General features: G+C 36.1%; 1 protein-coding gene across 2 annotated transcripts in view; it reads left to right on the top strand.

Moving 5' to 3' along the window:
• Positions 1-22,015, top strand: part of PPP1R13B (protein phosphatase 1, regulatory subunit 13B) — a 72,543-nt gene that overhangs the window by 41,246 nt on the left and 9,282 nt on the right. Inside the window, exons 1-6 of one of the 2 annotated variants that reach the window (XM_010565440.1) lie at positions 1,900-1,941; positions 11,936-12,037; positions 13,069-13,243; positions 13,640-13,836; positions 15,658-15,822; positions 16,640-16,820. In XM_010565440.1, the coding sequence (XP_010563742.1) occupies positions 11,981-12,037; positions 13,069-13,243; positions 13,640-13,836; positions 15,658-15,822; positions 16,640-16,820 (775 nt within the window). In that variant the 5' untranslated portion in view covers positions 1,900-1,941; positions 11,936-11,980. Of the gene's footprint in view, positions 1-1,899; positions 1,942-11,935; positions 12,038-13,068; positions 13,244-13,639; positions 13,837-15,657; positions 15,823-16,639; positions 16,821-22,015 lie in introns of those variants that run through there. The other variant, XM_010565439.1, reaches the window with a different exon arrangement.

Below are 22,015 nucleotides of genomic sequence, written 5' to 3'. Positions count from 1 at the left end.
TGAAGGGAACTCAAATGGTCCTGACCTCATTCCTCACTCTGAGGCTTCTTGTAAACTTTTTAGGCAGAATCGCATCATTCTTGGATTTGGAATGTCATGAACAGTGTTTTGACATGTCCTGTGCAATCTCAAATATATTTCAATCCATAATGGACAAAGTTACTAGATGCTTACATTTTATAAGAATACTTTCATAAGTTTCATCACACTTATTCAGTGATCATTTTCCTGTTATAATTTTAATTATGATAGCATTAGTTTATGACTAATATTAGCTCTTAATATCTGACTTCATTTGTTTTGAGGGGTCTAAAGATTGTTTGACTAATTGGGAACAGGAAACACGCTTGGAACATTGTGAAAGGACTGTTTTCCTCCATGTTTTCTCCATGTATTTACGTAACTTTTAATCTCTCTCGCTCTAGATACCAAATACCTATCTAGATGGCTATGTATATGAGAGATACTCATGGTATACAGACTTGTAGTATACAGACTTTGTAGTTCTGTTCTTCTTCTGGGCATCAAAGGTGGTTCTGCTCAACAAGTTACAGGGAACAAAGATGAGGAGGAAAGCCCTAAACTGCACCATTGACTCATCTACACCCTTAGTTTCCACTTTTACAGGTCTGATTTTGCTCAGGCATGGCTTTGCAGTTTTACAGCAATACTTAGTTGCAGATGTCCATGGGATGGGGACGATGAGAAGTCCTGTCTGTTTGTTTAACCTCTAACTATGGTACTTTCATATATTTGTATTGTGAACATGGAGCAATACAATTCACTCTGTTGCCTAGATTTCTAAGTAAATGAAGCATGTGGAGAATTGCCCCCAGTTGTCATTGCACATAGAGATCCTGAGTTGCTTGGCCCTTATATAAAGGTGGAATAGTTTAGAATAAATGAGTGCTTCAGCTGACGCATAACATTATACACATTAGCTCATAAAGTAAACATTACTTTAAAAGTTCATTTGTTATTTTTCATGAAGTATTGCTCTGCTTTCACAATCCTTACACTGGCACTGTAAACTTCAATGGCTTTTGTCACAGTTATCCTTTTGCAGTCACATTAGTATCGTTTTTAGTTAAGCCAAATATTTTAATAGTACTTTTTTGTAAGGAAGATGGGAGTTGTCCTTTACTTCTGTAGTTCCTCACAGGAGACAGATTATGAAATTCACTGTGTCCGTGCAGAGCTCTAAGAGCTTAATTGTCAAAACTTGAGAGTTTAGACTGTCCCTCTGCCTCTCTGAGCAGCTTTCAGGTCTGAGCAGGAGACTCTTCTGGTACTTAAAAGGCCAACTATTCCTTTTCAGGCCACCTTTAGAGTTCTCTCTTTTATGTAGCTGTGTCATCTGCAGATTAGTATTTCCTCTCATCTTTTCCACAGTCCCTGTGGTTTTTCTTGCACAGTGCTGCTGTGGCCTCCTTTCTCTGACACACCTTTCCATGTTCACTGACTTGTTCATTTAGTTTCCTGTCCATCTAGGCTTTGGACACATAGCATACCTATTTCCCAGCCACATGTTTTTCCCAGGCAAGTGAACCTTTCCATTTCTCTGTTGTCTCCGCAGCTGCCTCCAGATCCAATTGTTGTTAGGTTTGTTCCCCCTGCAGTCTTCCTCAGATCAAAGCGGAGAAAATGAAAGTCCCTCTGGCTAATTTAGGAGCAAGGGAGTTGAACTTGTTTTTCTTCTCTTATTCCTACTGGATGATCTTACTCTACAGCTCATACCTTTTCTTGCTTTCTAAAAATAAGCCTGTTCTTTATGCAGCTGGAATATTCACTGTATTGTGCTTGGACATACAGTTCTTCAGTGTCCTTATGGAGACCCATTTGACTGGATCTCTTGTGTAAGTGCACTGAATCATGCTTGAATTACTTTCTTGAAAGAACGAAGAGAGCGTGAACTTGCATGTCATTCGTGAGTCTGACAAGGTAAATTACAGCTTTTTATGTTTTTTATCTTCCACAATATCATAATTTTTAGATACATAAATTGTTCATGGCGTTTAATATTTTCTTCAATGTTTAATATTTAAAAATCCTTAGGTCTAGGTTTTGGCTTCCTGGAGTCTTCTCTGACTTGCAGCTTCTTGATTTATGATCTATGTCTATTACGCACATGCTTTAGCTTTAGCTTTCTCACTGGCTCACGCATTCATCTTGGTGCGTGCAATATTTAAGAAAAAGATGAAGTGTGTAGGGAAAAGCATATAGCAAACACTGGAAAGGTTATTTGCATAAGACTGTGGTATCTATTCTGACTACTGTTTGCCTTTTATCTTAGGCAGTCTCTGTTAATAAAGAAACTGTTACATTTCAGGTGGTATGGTTTTCTGTCACTTTAAACAGTAAAATTAAGTACAAAAAGTAATGATTTGCATGATCTTTTTGGTATTCAGTTTTTGCACTGAGTTGGTAATACTACAAAAATACAAATGGAACAAATGTGGCTTTAAAGCTAAATTGTCTGTATTCTTATATTTTCAGTTTAACCTGATAACTGAAAGAAACGTGTATTGCTCAACATTTTCCATTGAACATGAAAAGTGCAATGAATCAAGCTGATTGTAGTTGACAGCCGGCTTGATCTTGCCGTGATTAGGTCTTTTACTGCTGGCAAAATCCACTATCCTTTTCCGTTAGCTGGTTGTTGATGAATGCAGAGAGACAGCTTTTCATATTGATAAAAAATTTGGGGAAACCTTTATTTCATATGGAATAAGATTGAAAAAATATCCTACCTCCTATTGATTCCACTGAGCCAAAAAGCCATGCAGGAACTCCTAAGATGTGTACAGTTGTTGATTTGGCTTGTTCACAGCAAAGAGTTAAACAATTAATGTAGACAGAAAATAACAGAAACATGGAGTTGAAGCATGTTGAAGCAACGCAGATGTTTACAGCTGATGGGCAGTGCTGTAAAATAAAGTTGTGTTCTCTTACAATTACATGGGAAAATAGCAAACGGGTAATTAATTACTTTTCAAAATTAGTTAGTTTTACACTTTAGTGGATATGTTATTTAAATACTGTGTAGGTTTTGCACTTTAATTTAAATGATTGTGCGTTTCATTAATATATGACCGGAATGCAGAGCAGTTTGGGTTTTGTAGTGCCTTATCTCTGAATTGAAATTCTTAGTTAATCAGATTGTGTTTGATGTATTTGCTATCATTTTTAAGTTTTAAGACCTTATCAAAAGCTTGTTACTTCAGAATGTTATGGTCAACTTTTGCTTTTAACAACTTAAGTTTTATGGGAAGTGCAAGTTGTATGCTAAGTTTCACAACATACCTTTCAATTACAGTATACTTATTTTCAGTATTTTTGTGTTTTGGAAATGTTTTATTATACTGTTCTCATAAAACCAGTATTACATCACTGCAGAAAACCTTCATGTTGAAGCAATTACTTAAGGGAAGAATAAATACACATTTGATGCTAAACATGTTATTCATACTAACGATAAGTGCATCTTAACCATACTTAGCTATCCTATCAGAATAAGATGTTGCTTTTCTAAAACACCCAGAAAAATATAGTGCCAAGACAATTTTTAAAGGCACTTGGACAGTGTGTTTTCAACATGTATTGTAACATGTCTGTTACTCAAAATTACTCGGAGTGAAAAGGTTGGTATTGTAAACAGGTCTGAAGTTGTTTTGTGCACAACTGATCTGTTATTTCTATAAGAATGTATAATTTCTTTTAAGATAATTTACTTTTGTTAGGAGTATGAGGTTGATACATTGATTCAAATCAGCTACTAGGTATTTTAGCTGACACTAAAGATAAACATGCTTAAGATATCTGTGGCTGTTTAAAAGTTCTGCAAGGACAAGGAAGAAAGTATTTTAAATAAATGAGTTCCAGATACTAATTTCCTATATTGTGGAAATTATTTATAAGCAGTTTATTTTATATGTAGCAGAAGTTCAATATAGGCTTAAATCCATTTCTAATTTCGAAAACCTATTTTAACATTGTTTTGATTTTTGTTAAATTCTGCCTTTTCTTAGCTGTTCTGTGCAAAATAGAGGACAGTCTCACTTGTGAGATTTCAAAGAAAGCAATATGGGAAAACAGGAAATCTGGAGTCTGTGGCTTATGCTGAATAGACTTTAAACGTTTTATTATATGAAGTGACTTACTGGCATCAGCAAGTTGGAGGAATTGCTAACAAGGTAGTGTAGTTTATGGGAGATAGTAACATTTTATCAAATATAGATAATGTGAGTTTTTTCAGCAAATCTTGATACACTTGAAGCATGTTTATTCTAAGAAACTGTTAATGTAGGTATTTGCATAAATAAAATAACATTTTTATTATAAATTTCTGAGTAAAGTTACCGGGTTCCTTTTGTAATGTTAATTTCAAGATTATTTGATTATCAGGAGATAGCACATGCTAGGTATATTTTCCTTTAATTCCCAAAATTGTAGTTGCCTTTTCTGGGTTTAATTAGCTTGTTCATTTCCATTAAGCTAAAAAAGGCACGTGCTATTGTCATTGGATTCTTTAAAATGGATTTCTGCTATCGGCATATTTCTGACCCAATTAAAAAAAAATGCAAGGCAGAGCTGTGGATAAAGCCATTAAACTGGAAATAATGTCATAGTGTTATGTATGAGTTTTCACATAAGATTTCCAAGTTGTCTTCATTGTGCCTGGCACTAAGATTAGGTTTTCTGGAAAATGTGTTAAAAATCTTTTAGAATTCTTAAATTTGATGGTATATAGGGTCAGTGTGTTTCAGAAATGTAAGGAGGTCAGAATCAATAACCTTCAGTGGATACTCCATCTTGTGTTCTCCTGTCGTAGTCCCCAGATAGCACAAGGAGGACATACACATTTCATATAAGACCTATTTGATACAGAACTGGTATAATAAACTCCTGTATCTTCCATCTGTTTTCCCCATCAGTACGGTTGTGCTGAGGACAGGTACCCAAAGTGTGTGCTGGCTATTCTTTCCAGCAACATTTAAAGCTTTGTTGCCAGCTGGGCTAATTAAAGCATCCCCTAAACTATGTTACTTTGAATGAGGCTTAAAGCAGAAAAGTTACACCTGACTGATGGGCTTCTGCTGCTCCTGTCCAAGTTAGCATGGTAGAATTAGGAAATCTTTTGCTAGGATCAGCAGGCAAAGCAAGCTGTTCTTTTCCTTCCTGCTCTGGCAATTTGGTAGTTGTGCAGCCAGAGCGGTAGCTCTTCCCTCTGCTGGAAAGGCAGCACAGAGGAAGATGTGGGGATGGCCCATGGAGGTGAGAGCTCCCTGATTTGGGGAGGCTGAGAATTGTCAGAGCCCTGATCCCCGCTGGGAGTTCACTGGCTGGCGAGCGCTCCGAGCTAACCTCCGGTCATGTTACGGTTGGCAGTCTGCTTTGTTCTGGGAAAATGCTCATTTATGTAATACACTTCACTTCCTTTGTCCACATACTTGTATACCTAGTCCCAGACCTGTCAGTTCTGTGTTTGTCATGTAGCTATATAGATTTCTGGGATTTGACGGCTCTACTAAGGTAAATTTCTAATCTGGAGTTAAGTTTTGTGTTACCTCATTTGCCCTAGGAAGGAACTGCTATAGATTATGGAAAACTGAGTCTTTCAGTATGTGCAGTAAAAACAGAGTATTTACTTTGCATTTCTAGGTAGGCATTTTAAGCCTTCTCAGGAGCAACTTGCAGTACCTTTCTGGCCTTTACTGGCCTCCCCTATTAGGCTGGTGAAGATGTTTTCTTTTTGACATGGCAAAGTTGTGTGCCTCATTAATGAATCCCACATGGAAGAGTAAATTCTTTAAGTCATGAGCCAGTTGCTTCATGGATTTTTTTTCTCTCTCTCTCTATTGCAGTTTCTGCCTCTAATTCAGCACTGATCTTGTCCTCGATCTCTGGTTTTTGGGAGGGTTGGGGTTTTGTTTTGGGGGGGTGAGGGGTGTCCCCCTGCCCCCCTATCTCTCGCCTTTGATATGCTAGTGTTTTTCCAACCTTCACAAAGACTGCTTTCTTTCAAATTTATTATGGCTGAAGATATGGTTACCTTTACCATCAAAAATGTTATTGGATGGCAGGGTATGGAGAACTTCAGAGAAGGATTGCTTTTTTTTTTTTTGCTAAAAAGGCCATTTGGCCAAAATGTTCCTTATGTGTACTACAATTTTAGAGTGGCAGCCTATGTAAAGAATAAACAGTGTAGCTGGGTTGTGGGTGGGATATATGCTGCATTATATTTAGTAGCTGCTCTGTGTTGGCTTGTCAGTAAATTAATAGGTGGTTGAAAGTAGTAGGATGCAAGCAGAAAAACTTTCTGGGTACCCCTTTTGATGGCCAGAGTCAGAACCAGCCATTCTGGGCTCCAGTGCAGAAGCTAAGACACAAGACTTTCTCGCCTCCCTGCACACTGGTCGATTACATTTTACCTAGGTTATGTTGGAATTTGGCAATTGGTGGTTTCAGCTCAGAATCATTTCTGACTGTGACAAGAGAGAAGGGTGGACCGAAGTACTAAAAAGACAAGTAGTAAATGGGGGGGGTAGGGATAGAGGTGATGGACGTGAATGCTAGGGAGAAGACTAGAAAACAAGTGAGAGAGAGTTCTTTGTACCTGATTCGTTGTACAAGAATACGCATAGAACGTGGAGCTTGGCCAGTTTCAGGCGACTGGAGGTACTTCAGCCTACACTTTCTAGTGCAGGGCATTGGGAAGGGAACTGAAGAAGAACTGTGTGGGAGATGGGTGTGAACACTTATCTTAAAAAGAGGGAAGGAATCGATAAGGAAAGTTAATGACATGGTGGCTTTTGCAAACCTAGAAAAAGATCTGAAGAGATACTGTGCAGGAAACCATGGTACTGCTCTGGTTTTCTTTTTCAATTAATTGGTTACATTATGCTTTACACTGGCTATTTGAGTGGCTAGGTGTTGCTGAACCTAAAGATGAGATTGCCAGTCATTGCGGTGGCCTGTAAAGCTTTTGAGTATTTGGTTTTTTCCTATAATCTCTTATTTCTGACATCATAACAATCTCAGATGTGGGTTTGTATATCTTTCATTATTATTTTCAAAGTAACTTTCTGTTCTCACTAGTGCAAACTCAGAAAATGATCCAAAATAAGTATCTTCATGGCTTAGACATGGAGGCAAAGAAATGCATAAAATCAAGCCACATCCTAATTACTATCCTTTAAAAAATAATCTATTTCAAAAGGTCAGTCTCATGGGTATTTTATTTTAAGATTGACATAATTAGATTCCTCTTAAATATGGTTTTCTCATGGGAGTAAAGGCAAAAACCCCTGGAATCTGTCCTTTATTGCTTACATGTCTCGACTACAGTACACTCTGCTTGTCAAAGAAATATTTCGAGTTCAGTTGCAGTTTTTCATTTACTATTGTGGGTTGCCAATGGGTAAGCCATTTCATAATAGCTCAGAAGCATGTAGACTGAGGGGTATGTGATGATAGACAGAACAGCCTAGTGTGAGGGCAGAAAGAAAGGAAGAACAAGAAAATGAATTTTCAGAGTAACAAGATTAATGTGTAGAATTAAATATTAAAGGAGGTTCCTCTTAATTAAATGCCTGAAGTATGACTTGTTTTGAAGCTGCTTGTAAACTGGTTCCCAAACTATTTAATTACTAGTGTACCATTCATCTCGCCTGTCTCAAAAATATTAATCATCAAATGGTAAAATATTAGGCTGTAGTAGGAGAGTAATGTCAGAAGCTGAAACTCCAGTTCATTACAAATTCAGTCTCTCATCATGACCTTTTAAAGTGCGTGCTAAACAAAAGAAATACAGTTTTTAAAGGTTCTTGTCAGTATTAGGAAATCAGGGAATATAGATGTAAAGTATTCTTATCTCGTGACATACATAATACTTCCTTAGTGCCTAATAGTGCAGTGTTTGCTCTGCAGCATTTTATTTAGGAGTTCACCTGTATGTGTAAATGCTTCTGTGAATCAATGAAAAGAAATTTACAACTCAGCAAAACTGTCTGCTTTGATGTATCACCATGTAGCAAATGAATCTTTGGAATCTGGAGGAGTAGATATTTGTAGTGGCTTTTTAGTACCTCCTTCAGAAGGCAGTTCTGTAGGAGGTAGGTTTCTCTTGCTGCAGGAGAAAGGAGGAGGTTTGGACCTTAAATATGATAGGCTCATGTTTGTTATGAGAGGAGTGACTTCATGGATGAAATTGTTAATAACTAGTATGAACAGCACAAACTTAAGAATCCAAGAAACCAACCACCTCATTAAAGAACTGAGAAAATGTAGCACTCTCTTTGCCTCTCATAACCTGGGGTTCTGAAGAAGGACAGAGATTGAATTTTTTCAGTGGTGGTGTTTGCATACAGATTATTACAAGCAGGCTCAACTACTATGAAATGCTCTAAACTAATTGATTCAACTAGATCTCAGCAAGAGAAAGATTCAGTGATTTTCATGCTGTTTCAAAAATTATGCTGTCCTGTTTTGGAGACCTGAAATCAGCAACAGTCTATCCGAAAATAACTGATTTGATGTTGAAGAGGAATTCTGCTTCGCCTGTTTACTGCTTTTGCCATGTGGATGAAAAAGAACAAACTGCGAGTGAAGTTACAGGTTTAAAACTTTTTCCTCAGCTGCCTCTTCTTTCCTAAGTATAATATAGTTATTTTAAGTGAAAGGGACACTTATGGTACTCAGTGAGGTAAATGTTAAAAGATTTTTCATAGAGCATTTATATTTAAATGGTTAATTATCACTGTTTCCCATGTTCCTGTGCTTTGCCTTGTATAAAAGGTTTTTAAACATTACACTTTCTAAATGGAACATTTTACAATAGTTAATAGCTTCTTCAAGGAGGAGCTAATATTTGCATTTATCTTATAATTAATCTTCTGTATTTTACATAATACAAAATAACGTGTTTCTTTTTTATTCAGGCATTATAAGATATACTTTCTGTAATTTTCACCTGGTGAAATGGCTTTTTTTACCTTGAAATATGCACAACGCCTACACAGATATCCCTTTTTGAGTCTGGATATATTTTTAACAAGATTTCTTGGCAGAATCTCTCTCTCTCTCGGACAGTGTTACACTAAAAATTACAACTGGAAATAGAATGAGCTATCAATGTTGTTAACTTAAACTGATGATCAAAGCAGAAAGGAGGGAAGCAGTGGGAAGACTTTGCGTAGTCTGATGCAAGTTTTATATTTTTGAAACAGAGCATATGTGTATTGAGAAAATACTATCAATTTACCTCCCCACCTTTTTTACTTTTTAAAATCAGTCATCCAGAGGGAAGCCTTCAAGCCATTCTGAGCCCCTTTTAAGAATTACCTACAGAGTTCAGCAGAAGCAGATGTAGAGGTTTAGGTTTTTCTGGCAGAAGATCATGTCAGAGGAAGTCAGCAGAGCCTGAACATGTTCTGGGAACAGCATCTGGTTTTTCTATGTTACTTTCTTGTCTCAAGTGAGCACATTCTGGTTTGTGGATGACACTTGGAAAAGCTTCCTTACTTTCTTACCCAATTAGTGCCTTTCAGTCTGTAATTAATTTTAAAATCTCTTTCTTTGATTTATTAGCTGGTGACCAGAAGCGTGTACAAGTTATTTGGCCTTAAAGAATACTGTGAAGGATTCTTGTCTGTCACAAGTCATGCTAATAAAAAAAAAGCACACACTAATAAATTCAAATTTTTTTTAATTTTTTTTTTATCACTGTGTTCACTAACAAAGTGTTGAAATAGAAAATTAGTGTTTCAGGTGGATTTTACCTTTTGTTCTAGTGCCACTGTTCTATATAGCTATAACTGTAAATAAATACTTAGGGTTTTTTTTAATTACTTCTTTACTATAAATATTATTGTTGACTAGTAAAAGGAGTTTCAGTTGTAGTATCCAGTAGGAATTATAATTTTGCTCCATAATTTGTTCAGTAGGAAATGTTCAAAGAGGGACAATAACTTTCTCTAAAAATTTTAGCCCAGCATGTCTATGTCATGTGTCAAAGATGCAGCAGCTTTAAAAGTTAGTGTTCCAAATCTGGCTCGTTTTAGTGACTAACCTTGAGGTTCATATCTTACCTGAATAATTGTATGCAGAAACATGAAATATTAATTGGAGTTCAGGTAGGAAAAAAAAACAAAAACAGTTATTTTAAAACAAATATTATTTTCATTTCCTGACTGAAGCTTAAAGAAACAGTTCTGAGTTTTGCATTGGTTGGAGAACTCATAAATACTTAACTAGGAATTTGATGTAGCAATATGAAACAAGCCATTCAAAGTGGCTGAGATACTTTGGTATCAAGAAGACGTTGGAGGAGAACTTTACTTTTCTTAAAGAAGTGAGGTACAGATATTGGAGGGGACATGTCAAATCAGATCACTACAGGACTGCATTGGAAGTCAGTAGAGTGGGTCCAGAAAAGCAGAGAAGCTAAATCAGCTTTCCTCTAGGATCAGGTCTGATCAGATCCACAGTCTGATTCTTGATTGATTGGGGTGGGGAGGTGCTTGGGGGTTTTCTTTTTTCTTTCTTTTTTAATTTCCCTTTTTTGTATGTCTGTAAAATGTACCTCATTCTATTTTGTAAACATTTATTTGAAACAGAGTTTTATTTATCAATATATCTAAACCATCTAATTCTCTTTTCTTTTTCACCAGTATTGACTATATCGGGGATAGGAAGTGATGTAATTTTAATTTGGTTTACTAATAGTTTAGTCATGTAGTTTGGTGAAAATACTACTGTGTTTATTGAATTATTTCAATGCAGTAGTCCAGCTTTTACACTGATCTGATAAATTGACTGAATTGAGTGTAAATACTTTGAAACAGATATTGGTCTCTTCTGAACTTTTCAGCTTTCCAGCATAATTTTTCAAAGGCTGTTGTTTTCTTTCTGTGCAAATTCTAAAGTTGTAATTAAACCATGCAGTTCTAAGGTTGTGGGGTTTGGTTTTCTGAGTAGCAAAGCAGATATTTGGCAAGTGTCAGCTTCTGGAATTTGTCTTGTAACACTGCACTCTTTCTTGTGATTGCATAGTAAAAAATGTGGTTGAATTGAAGTAATGTATAGATTGAAATTATATTTGTTGATAAAACTATGAATATACTGAAACAAGGCATTCATCTTTAAAAACACATAATATTTGGTCTCACGCATTGTCACAGCATTATATAAATTTTAAATAATTTTCAGTAATTGCCTCTCTACCCCAATTTTGTAATTTGTTAGTTTTGAAATGGAAAAGGAGTGATAAAGCCCCACTAATATCTTGTCTTTTCAAAGTTTGCTCAGTAATAGCCACTTACTTATCCAAAGGGGATCAACTTACTTTGCTTCACTTTGTACAGACTGTTTTTCACAGATTCTTACCTTAAATGCTCCAATCTGCCAGGAAATTTCACCATCTTTGGATGTGAGCTTAGTGACAGCCTTTATCTAAGGGTTCTCATGTGGTCTTGTCCTGCACTAGGTGAATAATGCTAACCACCAGTTCAAGCTGCCAAGGCAGTTAGACTGAAAATGTTAGGAAAGGAAAGAAGCTCCAGATTCCAATTACCACCTAAAATACCTGCTTGCATGTGTGTTATCACGTGCCATACCAGTACTGTGTACCAATTCTACAGAACATCCTATCAGAGCAGTGTTAAATGTAGTATAAGGGCTTTTTTCTCTTGTTTCTTTTGTCCCTGTAGTGTTTTTCTCTTTCCACTTTCTGCTTTTTCTGTCCCTCGTATGTGCGTGATCTCTGTCCTTTCTTTCTGCTCTGAGGTTCCTAACTCTTTCAGAGGTGTTCATCATTATTCTTCCTCTGAGGGCTGGGGAGGAGGCTTTAGCCTTCCTCTGAGGAGTGGGGATTTAGCTTCTATTGTCAGAACACAATATATGTCAACACATTATTGTAACATTTTGTGTTCTACAGGTTGGGAATCCACGTGTTGAGCTCACTCTTTCTGAACTTCAAGATATGGCTGCCCGACAACAGCAGCAGATTGAAAATCAACAGCAAATGTTGGTTGCTAAGGTAATAATTATATACAGATCATAATAAATACAAATTTCTTCAACATATGCAAGAGTAAGTTTCATGGATACAGAAAACCACACTAATTCGTTCTAAATAAGCTCAAGAAAGAGCTTGAGAAATCCATCGTTTTACCAAGTTAATCTTAACCTATGCATTATACAGCATTTCACTGTAAATGATACTGTAACAACCTATGTCAAGCCAAGTCATGCGTCTTTATAAAAACATTGCTAGGTTTTATTTGTCTGTTTTGTGAGGCCCACTTCATGATCTATGATAGACCAGGCTTGACTCTATGCTCATCTTTAGTAGCTCATTCACTCCAGTATAGTAATAATGGTGTGAGATGAGAATATGCCCACTTCATATATATTCATGTATTACATTTCCAGAGCCTCTGAGATGTAAGAATCTAAGTACGTTTTCAGAGTGGGGAGTAGGTTTAATGTTTTTGACATTGCTGTAGGTGTTACAATATACAGTATGCATTGGATGCTTGGAGTACCTAGGATTCCGTTGTTCTTTCTTGATGGAAATAATGCAGAAAAAGAAACATTTTCCGTGTGTGCCCATCAGAAGGACTGTTGTTTAGAACAGGAACATTATCTTGCAGTAGGTCAGCTTATTTAAAATGGTCTGTTGGACATATTTTGTCTTCTTTGGGAAGCTGGATAACAGCATTGGAAGTTCATTTTGCAACAGCAGGAGAAGTGTTAACAGCATCAGAAAACAAATGCCAGAGGAGGCTTCACAGATGTGTTTGAGTGAGTGTTCAGTCTAGGGTTGTATCTGCACCTATATGTAGATTTGATGTTTGGTCTAAAAAAATCTTGAATCTCTGCTCTAAAACAGGTTTGTTAATGTTAAAGAGTTTTTCTAGGTGGACTGATAAATATTTTAACTAGATAAAACTTTTTCTGGAAATAAAAAAATCCCACTGATCATAGTGATGGGTTTTTCGAAGTCAACCTTTTTTTTTAAAATAAATGGGTAACAGGTACCTCTTGTCTAAAACCTCATTTTGTCAGGAGCAACGTTTGCGTTACCTGAAGCAGCAAGAACGTCGTCAGCAGCAGTCTGTTTCTGAGAGTGAAAAGCTTCAAAAACTTAAAGAACGTGTTGAAACCCAGGAGACAAAGCTGAAAAAAATTCGTGCCATGAGAGGACAAGTAGACTACAGCAAGATCATGAATGGCAATCTGTGTATGTGGAAATTCTAAGTAATTTATTTAATTCAATTTACTATTCACTGCATGACTAGCAATGCTATATTGCTCGTCAATATAGTATTGAAGTAAGATTTCAGATGGAATGTTTTTTGTCTTACAGAGGGTGCTGTGTTTCTATGAAATTTGTATATGATGCAACTTTCTGTTTGTTTTATATAGTCAGGCATAAAGTCAGAATAAGTGTATTCTCTAACTATTAGGAAATATTACTACTGTTGGTAGATTCCCAGCACATAAATATTTTATATGTGCATGCATGTACTAGATTTAAAACTAGTGTGTTGTATTTATCAATACCTGTAGAATTAAAAAATTAACAACTTCTGCTTTACTTAATTGGTTTTTGTTATTTTTATCTTGTTAATTTTAGCAACTGAAATTGAGCACATAAGTGCCATGTTCCAAGAAAAGCAGCAGGAGCTACAGGCTGCAGTGTTAAAAGTGGATCAACTTACCCAGCAACTGGAGGATTTAAGGAAAGGGAAACTGAATGGGTTTCAGTCTTACAATGGACAAATGACGGGACCTGCAGCAGTAGAATTAAAAAAGTTGTATCAAGAGCTACAGGTAAGTAATGGAGAGATGCTATTTGGATGATAGCTGTAGATTTTAAAAAGTTGTATTACTGCTCATATGGGTGGCCATTTGGTTCTGTGACATCTTATAAAACTGGTGTATTAGAATGCTGTTAATGTGCGAGGTTGCAGTTAGCATATAACCCTCTTTAAAACAGAATTTCATTAGCTTTAAAAACTATTGTTGTTGGTGCTCATACACATAATGATACAAAGTGTGCAAGTGTTCTGAAGGGCATTTCTCAGCCTCTAATACTGAAATACTGAATGTTGACATAATCTAGTATTTGTTTTAATCTCTCAAAAAAATTTTGAAATAATTCATTTTGGTACTTTTCTGTTTTGCAAAGAACTGGGTGTAGCAAGCTCACTTGGATGTCATCTTCTTGGAGACATCACTGGACAGTGAATAAAAGTGTATTTAAAATATATTGTGAGAACATAGCTATAATGTCTGGTGTAAATAAACGAAATACATAGGAATTAAATAAGACATTTTAACAGAGTCATCAAAAATATTAGCTGCACTGTATTCACGGCACTGTATAGTGGCACTATAGCTGCAGTATATTCACACAGTATTCCCTGTATCACTGTCATATATCTTCTTCCAAAAAGATTGTTACATCTAAAGTGTAGTTCTCACATGAGTAATCAAATAATCCATTTATATTGAAATTTTGCCCAGTTTTTATGTTTCAAAGTTATGGAATACTTAATTGTGTGCCGATGTGTCAGGATTTGAGGGGGTTTTTTTTATTTACTCATGTACTTTATTGTGATCAAGGCAACAGCTGTAATATATATTTAATATTTCAAAATTAATTTAAATTTCAAAATTAGTCTCACTCATTTCTTTACATGAGCAAATACAACATACAAATTAATCCATCACATGTTTTCATGAATTAGGAATAAGAGTTCTTTTTCGTTCTTTTTCCCCTTTCCCCATTTATACAAGGCATGCCTGCCTTTTGAGTTTTTCTAAGTGCAAAGATGCTCAGTAGGTTAAGATTTCTCTGTTGTGCTTCACAGTGATCCCATACATGTTTATCAAGACTTTAAATTTGCTTCAGGTTTTTTTTGCATGTAACATTACCATGAAAATTGGAACAAAGAGACAATAATGTCAGAGTTATTGAAGGTATGAAAAAATGCTAATGGGAACGCAAGAGAAATAATTATAAAGACTGTCATGGTTGATTTAAACCATAAAGGTAATCCATCCCCTAATCTACTGGAAACCTGCTGTGAAGGTTTCAGTTTAATCCCCATGTAGAGAGGAAAATCTGTGCCCAGTCCCTGCACTAGCAGTTCAGTTAACCTCCCATCCAGACATAAGTTTCATGTGGAACTGGAAATAGAATCAGTAACATAATTTCTGTTACAAGTTTTATATTACTTAGTTTTCACGATAGTCAAACTGTCTTGGTTAAACATAACTTTTAACAAAACATTTTCTATGACTTGATTTTTCATGGTGGAATTCAGTTCTGAAATGTCTTTATGCCTAATTCTTCAATCCATTTGCTATAAATGGGATGCAGTCTACATGTATTTGATAGGTATCCACTAGTTTATTAGGACATTCTTTTGCTATTTCTTTTTAAGGGTTGTTCATGGTTGCAAATGCTAATCTGATAGGCTGTGTGGAAGCATAACGTCAGAGACATCAGAACAAGTTGCCGATCCAAGTTGCTTTGGTTTTTTTAACGCTGTATTAAAAACCAACTTGACAACAGACAGAATGAAGTAACTGTCCTAACAATTGTTTTTTGGGTTTTTTTTTGGTTTTTTTTTTTGTTTTTTTAAGATTCGTAACAGGCTTAACCAGGAGCAGAACTCCAAGCTTCAGCAGCAGAAAGAACTCTTAAACAAACGCAACATGGAGGTGGCTATGATGGACAAGCGAATCAATGAGCTGCGTGAACGACTATACAAGAAAAAAGTTGAGGCACGTCAAAAAGAAAACATTCCTGTAAGATAAACTGTTAAAAGGGCCACACTTCAGTTTATCAAGAGCCTATAAAAACTACATAGAATCTCACTTTTTCCCAGCTGAGTAATACAATTACATCTAAAGAACCTATTTAAAAGTAGCAGCCTTCTTAAAACTATTTTAAGGTTTTCCATACATATCAGAAAACTCTTAGAATGTGTTTCCTTTTATTTTTCTTTATGGCATAGATCATACTATATTAAAAATTATAGTAGTTTATATTTCTAGGAAGGAAAGTGTGATTATGGGCTGTGATTCAAAGCATGAAAGCATAAAAAGTTTGGATTTTATTGGTTTCCAGCATGGAAAATTGATAAAAATATAAATGGTCTTAATAGTAGTCTGGAACTTTGAAAAGAAATCCATTGCACAGCAGGCCATTTATCCAAGGACTAGAGAGATCAGTTCTGGATTTCCATATGTATTCCTAGCTGGTTGTATTGCTTTTAAAAAAACCCCATACATGGTTGATCATTTAAGAGCTCATTTTAGTCCATTTGCCTAAGAAAGGCACAATGAAAGAGACCCTACACAGATAAAGGTTTCTACAAGAAATGTATGGGCTCTGGCTGAGAAATTTAATTTTTGAGGTGTTGATTTTAGGGAATAAAATTTGTACTTTCTACTTTTTGGGTTTTTTTTAATTGTAGAAGCATGGAGTATGTTAACTTAATTATTAAGGTGTCTTAGCTACAGTGCATGGTTCTAGATAATTAAATTTAGACCTCCTGTTCGTGCATGAGTGCCTAGATTAAATGGAAGTTCACATTTCAATTTGTCCATTTGATTTTTTTAGTTGAATCGTATTAATGGAACTTCATCGCCCCAGTCATCCTTGAGTGCTTCAGGAAGGGTGGCAGCAGTAGGACCTTACATCCAAGTTCCAACTGCTGGCACTTACTCTGTACCAGCAGATCCAGTTAAACCACAGTCTCTCACCATTGCTTCTAGCTCAACACATGGAAGATCAAAATCTGGTAAGCACTTAAGTATGGTGTTTATTAATACACATGATTTGGAAAGGAGTAATAAAGAAAAAGAGTAATCATAGGAGACCCAGTGTTGGCATAATCTCTGTAGTGGAAGAGGCAAGTTTTAGATGTCTTGATACTGTTCTGTGAATTGGACATCAGTCATTTGTTATGAGGCATTTTTCCCTCTTTTCATGAGTTTTTCTTAGGAGACTGAGTGTTTTCTTTGAAATTTTACTAGCTGGTACACTGCTAAAAGGAGCACATGTTTCTTCACAGATTCTATATTCTGTCTTGAATAGCTTTTCAATTAGTTTGTGTGTTTGAATATAATAATGAAATCAACTTTGTGGCAAACTATATTATAAACAACTATTTACAGTATGTTGCTTTTTTGTCAAGTAAAACAAAGCTAGTGAACAAGTAAAAATAATACCACTTCTCAGAAGGAGACTAAATAGGAAAATAGAATAAAACTGTGGGAGCTTTTTGCTCCAACTGAGATAAGAGAAATTGTGGTGCTTGAAGCACTTCTGAAATGGAATAACTTTAGCATTGATGCTGTTTACTTGTTTCTGCCTTCATTAGTGAAGGAGCTACCCCTCCAGAGTACTCCCCAGAACTTGATGCCCCAAACTGGGTCCTATGTCTCCCATAATTAATAATTCAATTTACATTATAAAATAGATTTTTTTTTTTTTTTTTTAGTTTACACTGTAGACTGAAAGAAGCACGTCATGACATTTGTGCCTTAAGTTCTCATTCTGGCAAAACTCACCTCTCTGCTCACATCTTAGCAAAATCAGAATTCTTAAGAAATGGTTAGCTAGGAAAATGCACTTTATTTGTATTACATACAAATAAAAACACACAATCCCATGGGTCTGACCACAGGACTTAGTTTACTTGGTCTTCTAGGAGAGATCTAAAAGTGAGATAAGCAATGACCACTAGAGCAAAGCTTCTGCAATATTCGCGTATGTTCCAGTACTTAAAACTAAATACTCCAGCAAAGCTTGCGGCATGCTTCCAAATGGGGAGGAAGAGATGGAGGGAAGACAGTCTGAACCTCTCTGTAGGAAAGAATGACAGAAATGCCCCCACAAAAAAAACAAGGTCAGGAAGTGAAACTATCCAAACAGAACTTAAAAAACCCCCGGTCTTTTCCATTGATACTAGTGATTTAACAATACCTTTAGTTTAATTCAAAGGCTGTACAAACCCCATTGCTGTGGTTTTATGGAAAAGTCTTAAGAATATGGAATGACTTAATCGCAGGCTGAAGTGACAGATTTGCAACAGTTTTGTTTTCGGGCATGGATTTCTCTTCCACATTTGGGAAAGGACAGCTTATAACTTTTAAGTTCACCAACCAAAAATAATTCACTATTTTGTAAATACCAACCTCAGAAGATATACATACCCATTTTTAGACCTACCTCAAGAGGTTACAAGATCTCTGAATGATAACTTTTTGATTTTATAAAAGTAATTTAATTTATTCTATGTTAGGACTGACTTTATGTTTATTACTCTGAATGTACTTGAGTAAAGTCCTATAAGATAGACTTATGTAAGGAGAAGCTTATATGCTCCCAGGAAGAAAAGAAATAGAGAATTTTTTTTTCAACTGTCATGCTTTATTTCTCATTATCTGTGTGTTCCTGTTCTAATTTCTCCATTGTCGTTGTTATAATTTTTCCACCACTTTTTTTCTTTCTTTTTCTGTGTAACTGGATCTGCCTTGGTGTGTCCGGTAGAGACAGACTGTGGGTGTGTGAAAAAATCTCCAGACACCTGGAAGGTTTCTGATTTAGACATAATAGCGGATCCTATTCTGTCACCTCCCACTTCTCTTCAGTCTGCTGTTCACAATGTCATCCGCCTGGCACCTACTCTCTTTGACACCCAGCACTGTGAGTCTGTAGAAGATCTCTGGCTAGATAAGAACTCAGTTTGTAATATGGTCATCTGAGCTCTTGCATACAGATGCATATTAAACAGCATCTTTAGAACTTGTGTTGTGGTCTGGCATGCAGAAGATGCTGTTGAAATGTAAAATTGTTGAGAAGTTGCTTTTCATCTTTGATGGAAACAGATTTGCAGCAAATTCATCCCTGGAGTACTGGAGTAGTGTACGAGGGATGAGTTTTCTTCACTGAAAAACCTTGAAATTTTCTAATTGTTATTAGAAAATTCATGGTATCACCAAAGCATGTTTTTAGTATATCTCAGATTAGATAGATGTCTTACATACAGGTTTAGTTTGAGTTACTTCGTGGGGAAACTCTGAGTTTCCATGTTGCACTGGCCCCAGAGTTGGGATAAAAGCTCACTCTGGCGAAGTCAATGGCAAGAATCTTGGTGACTTCTATTGGAAAAACTGTTATACTTGGTTTGCACTTCCAGTTGCTATAGTCAGTATCCTGGATCCAGACCTACAAAAATTTTTAGGTAAAATCTGAGAAAATGCACAAAACTTTATGTCTGCATGTCATTGTCTTATTTATGTAAATACAAAATGGACTGGTGGAAGTTGAAATACACTGGGTGTTAGGTAGTCTTACAAGCAGCAGACGAGAGGGTACATTCGGAGGAGAAAATGAAGCCAGTTGGCTGAAATGGCTATGGGGTGGCTGAGAGCAGGAGCTAGTGAGGGCTTGTCAGAAGGGCGTTGCCATCAGATGGGCAAGAGTGTTTGGGACCTGTTCAGTCTAACCAAAGATAGCAGAAGGTAGACGCTGTTTGGCTGCCTCCTCTTAGCACTTATCACGCAGGCTCTGGTGCCATACACTGCCGCTGCAGATTGCAACAGCAGCTTAGTTAAATGCATGAGATTCAGCTTGGGTTGTGGGAGTATGTGAGAGGTGCCCTCACAAAAAATGCATGGTAGTTGGCAAGTCTGCCAGATTGTAATATGAAGGACATGAAGGTGGGAACAGTTACATTCTGATGTTTATGTAAGTAGAATGAAACAGAGAAGTTAGAGAGAGGAGAGGGAGTTTGAATTTACTTCCAGTCTGTTATCTCAGAATCTGGGATGAACATGCTAATATTTGGAATTCGAAGGATTTCAAAAAGTTTTTGTATAACTGTCTTTCTAATAGAAGAGTGTAGGCTTGTATGTGCAGGTAAGATAATTAACTTCTTTGGGATTTTTGCTGTTGTTTCTGTAAGTGCTTTCTTAATACCTAAACTTATGGCAAAGATGCTTTCATGTTTCGTGTCAATCAGTTATAACACCTTTTACTGATCTTTAAAACAAAGTTTTACTGAACTATAACCTTACTGGAGTTATGGAATATCCTGTGTATTTTGTACAGTAAATGCTAATTCAATGCATACTTGGAAAATTTGCCATTATTTAGGGTCAGAGTCTTTAGACAGTCATCTCTTTTGGTCTTGCTCTTGATAACCAGATGATTAAAACTAAAACCAAACAAAAACCCGCAACATGTCCAGTTCTTGGATGTTGCCAGTACTAAAGCTGGGCCTCATTACTTCCTGGCAGTTTGCAAGTGTGAAAAGTGATTTCTGGACTATGTAGTATATTCTCAGTGTAAAAATATGCAAGTGTTAACCCTATTTGAATGACCAACCACAAAAATACTCTTGCTCCAAAGTAATTATTTATCAGAATTCAAACACAGTTGATCTGAACTTGAAAGGTTAATACAATATAGTGTGTGTAATATTAAGGAATGGTCTGCATGATTAGTACGGTACCTTAAATTCAGAGGTGTGACTTTTTATTTTTTGCTCACTTAAAAGTGATATGATTTTAACAAGCCTATAAACAGGTTTATGAGCTAATGGAGAGAATTTGCACTCATATAGTAAAAACACTGGGTGATAATTGTCAAGAAATCTTTAGGTTGTCATTTCGGGGGGGGGGGGGGGGGGGGAAAAAGGATACTCAATGAAGAGGATAAGGCTTATGGATAGAAAGTAGAATGGTGATGTTAAATTCACTGTAATTAGAATGTTCCTATACAGTTTGTTCTTAGACTATCCGCTATAGTAGACAGAGAGGATGGTAAAGAATTCTAGAAGTAGCCTTGCTGATTCTGTTTTCTAGGGGCTTAAAACTGAAATGAAATGGGAAACTTTGCCATTAAATACCTGATTTTCATTTGATGTTGTCTTACTATGGGGTCCAGAAATCTCAGCAAATCTACACACACCCCCTTCCATTTTAGCTGTTATCCTCTAATAAAGTTAGTTATGCATTACATGTCATCTTTACTGATCCCAAGTGCTCCGCTAAGGTAATTACAGGCAATAGGGAAGGCAAAATGATCTCTGGTCTCTGTAGAGTAAGAGAATCTTTTAAAGGCAAATCAAAGCCTTAGGGTCTAACCAGGGATCTGGTTTAGTGATTATAAACCAGATCTCTAACTATCAGGCTATTTAAACTCTCTGGCTTACTGAGAGAACAGAAACTAAATAGTCTCACACAGTTAATAAAGGAACATATCAATGCATCTAGGACTTCATTAAGGATTTGTTGTCTCAGTTTATGTGCAGCTATGCATGATTTTTTGCATATGATGAAGATAAAAGCCCATGACTCGTATCTTGACACTGTGAGTTGAAGTTCTCAGCTGACTTTAGGAATTCCTTTAAATCTCTGGGGCAATTCTAATCAGGGGACTATGTTGAGGAAAAACAAAAGGTAAGTTAACTGCTACTTCCAGCAAAGGAGTGTATGCTTTTGTTCCACCCTGTTGTTGAAAAGAGTTTTTACATCCTATTATGAATGAATGAATCTTGTAACCATAGTTTAAATTTGGAGGAAGTCCACTCAGAGCTTACGTAGACTTAACATTTAGCATAATTTGACAGTGTCTCTGGATAGTACCAAAAGAATTCTGTTGATGAAGTGTTTCTGTAAGGATTTTTGTTCTGAACTTGTTTGCCTTCTAATAGCAGAATATGCAATGCTCAAACCAAAATTTTAACCATCTTTTTCTATAGAAATTTTCAATACAATTTGAATGTCAATGGGTAATGAACAGCATATTATAGGCAGCGATTGGGCTTTCAGTATCGATTTATGAATCAAACATTGATAGTGACTTATCTCATTTCTGAAATCAAATTAATCCGTTGTAATCTAAGCTATTCCATTTCACATGTTGTTTTGCTTGTTTACAATGGTGGTGTGGATTATCTTAAATATAGTATTTTTGTCTGTTTTC

Source organism: Haliaeetus leucocephalus, unplaced genomic scaffold (genome assembly GCF_000737465.1).
Source record: "Haliaeetus leucocephalus isolate CR32 unplaced genomic scaffold, Haliaeetus_leucocephalus-4.0 Scaffold191, whole genome shotgun sequence".
NCBI lineage: Eukaryota > Metazoa > Chordata > Aves > Accipitriformes > Accipitridae > Haliaeetus > Haliaeetus leucocephalus.
This window is presented reverse-complemented; position numbering and strand designations above follow the sequence as displayed.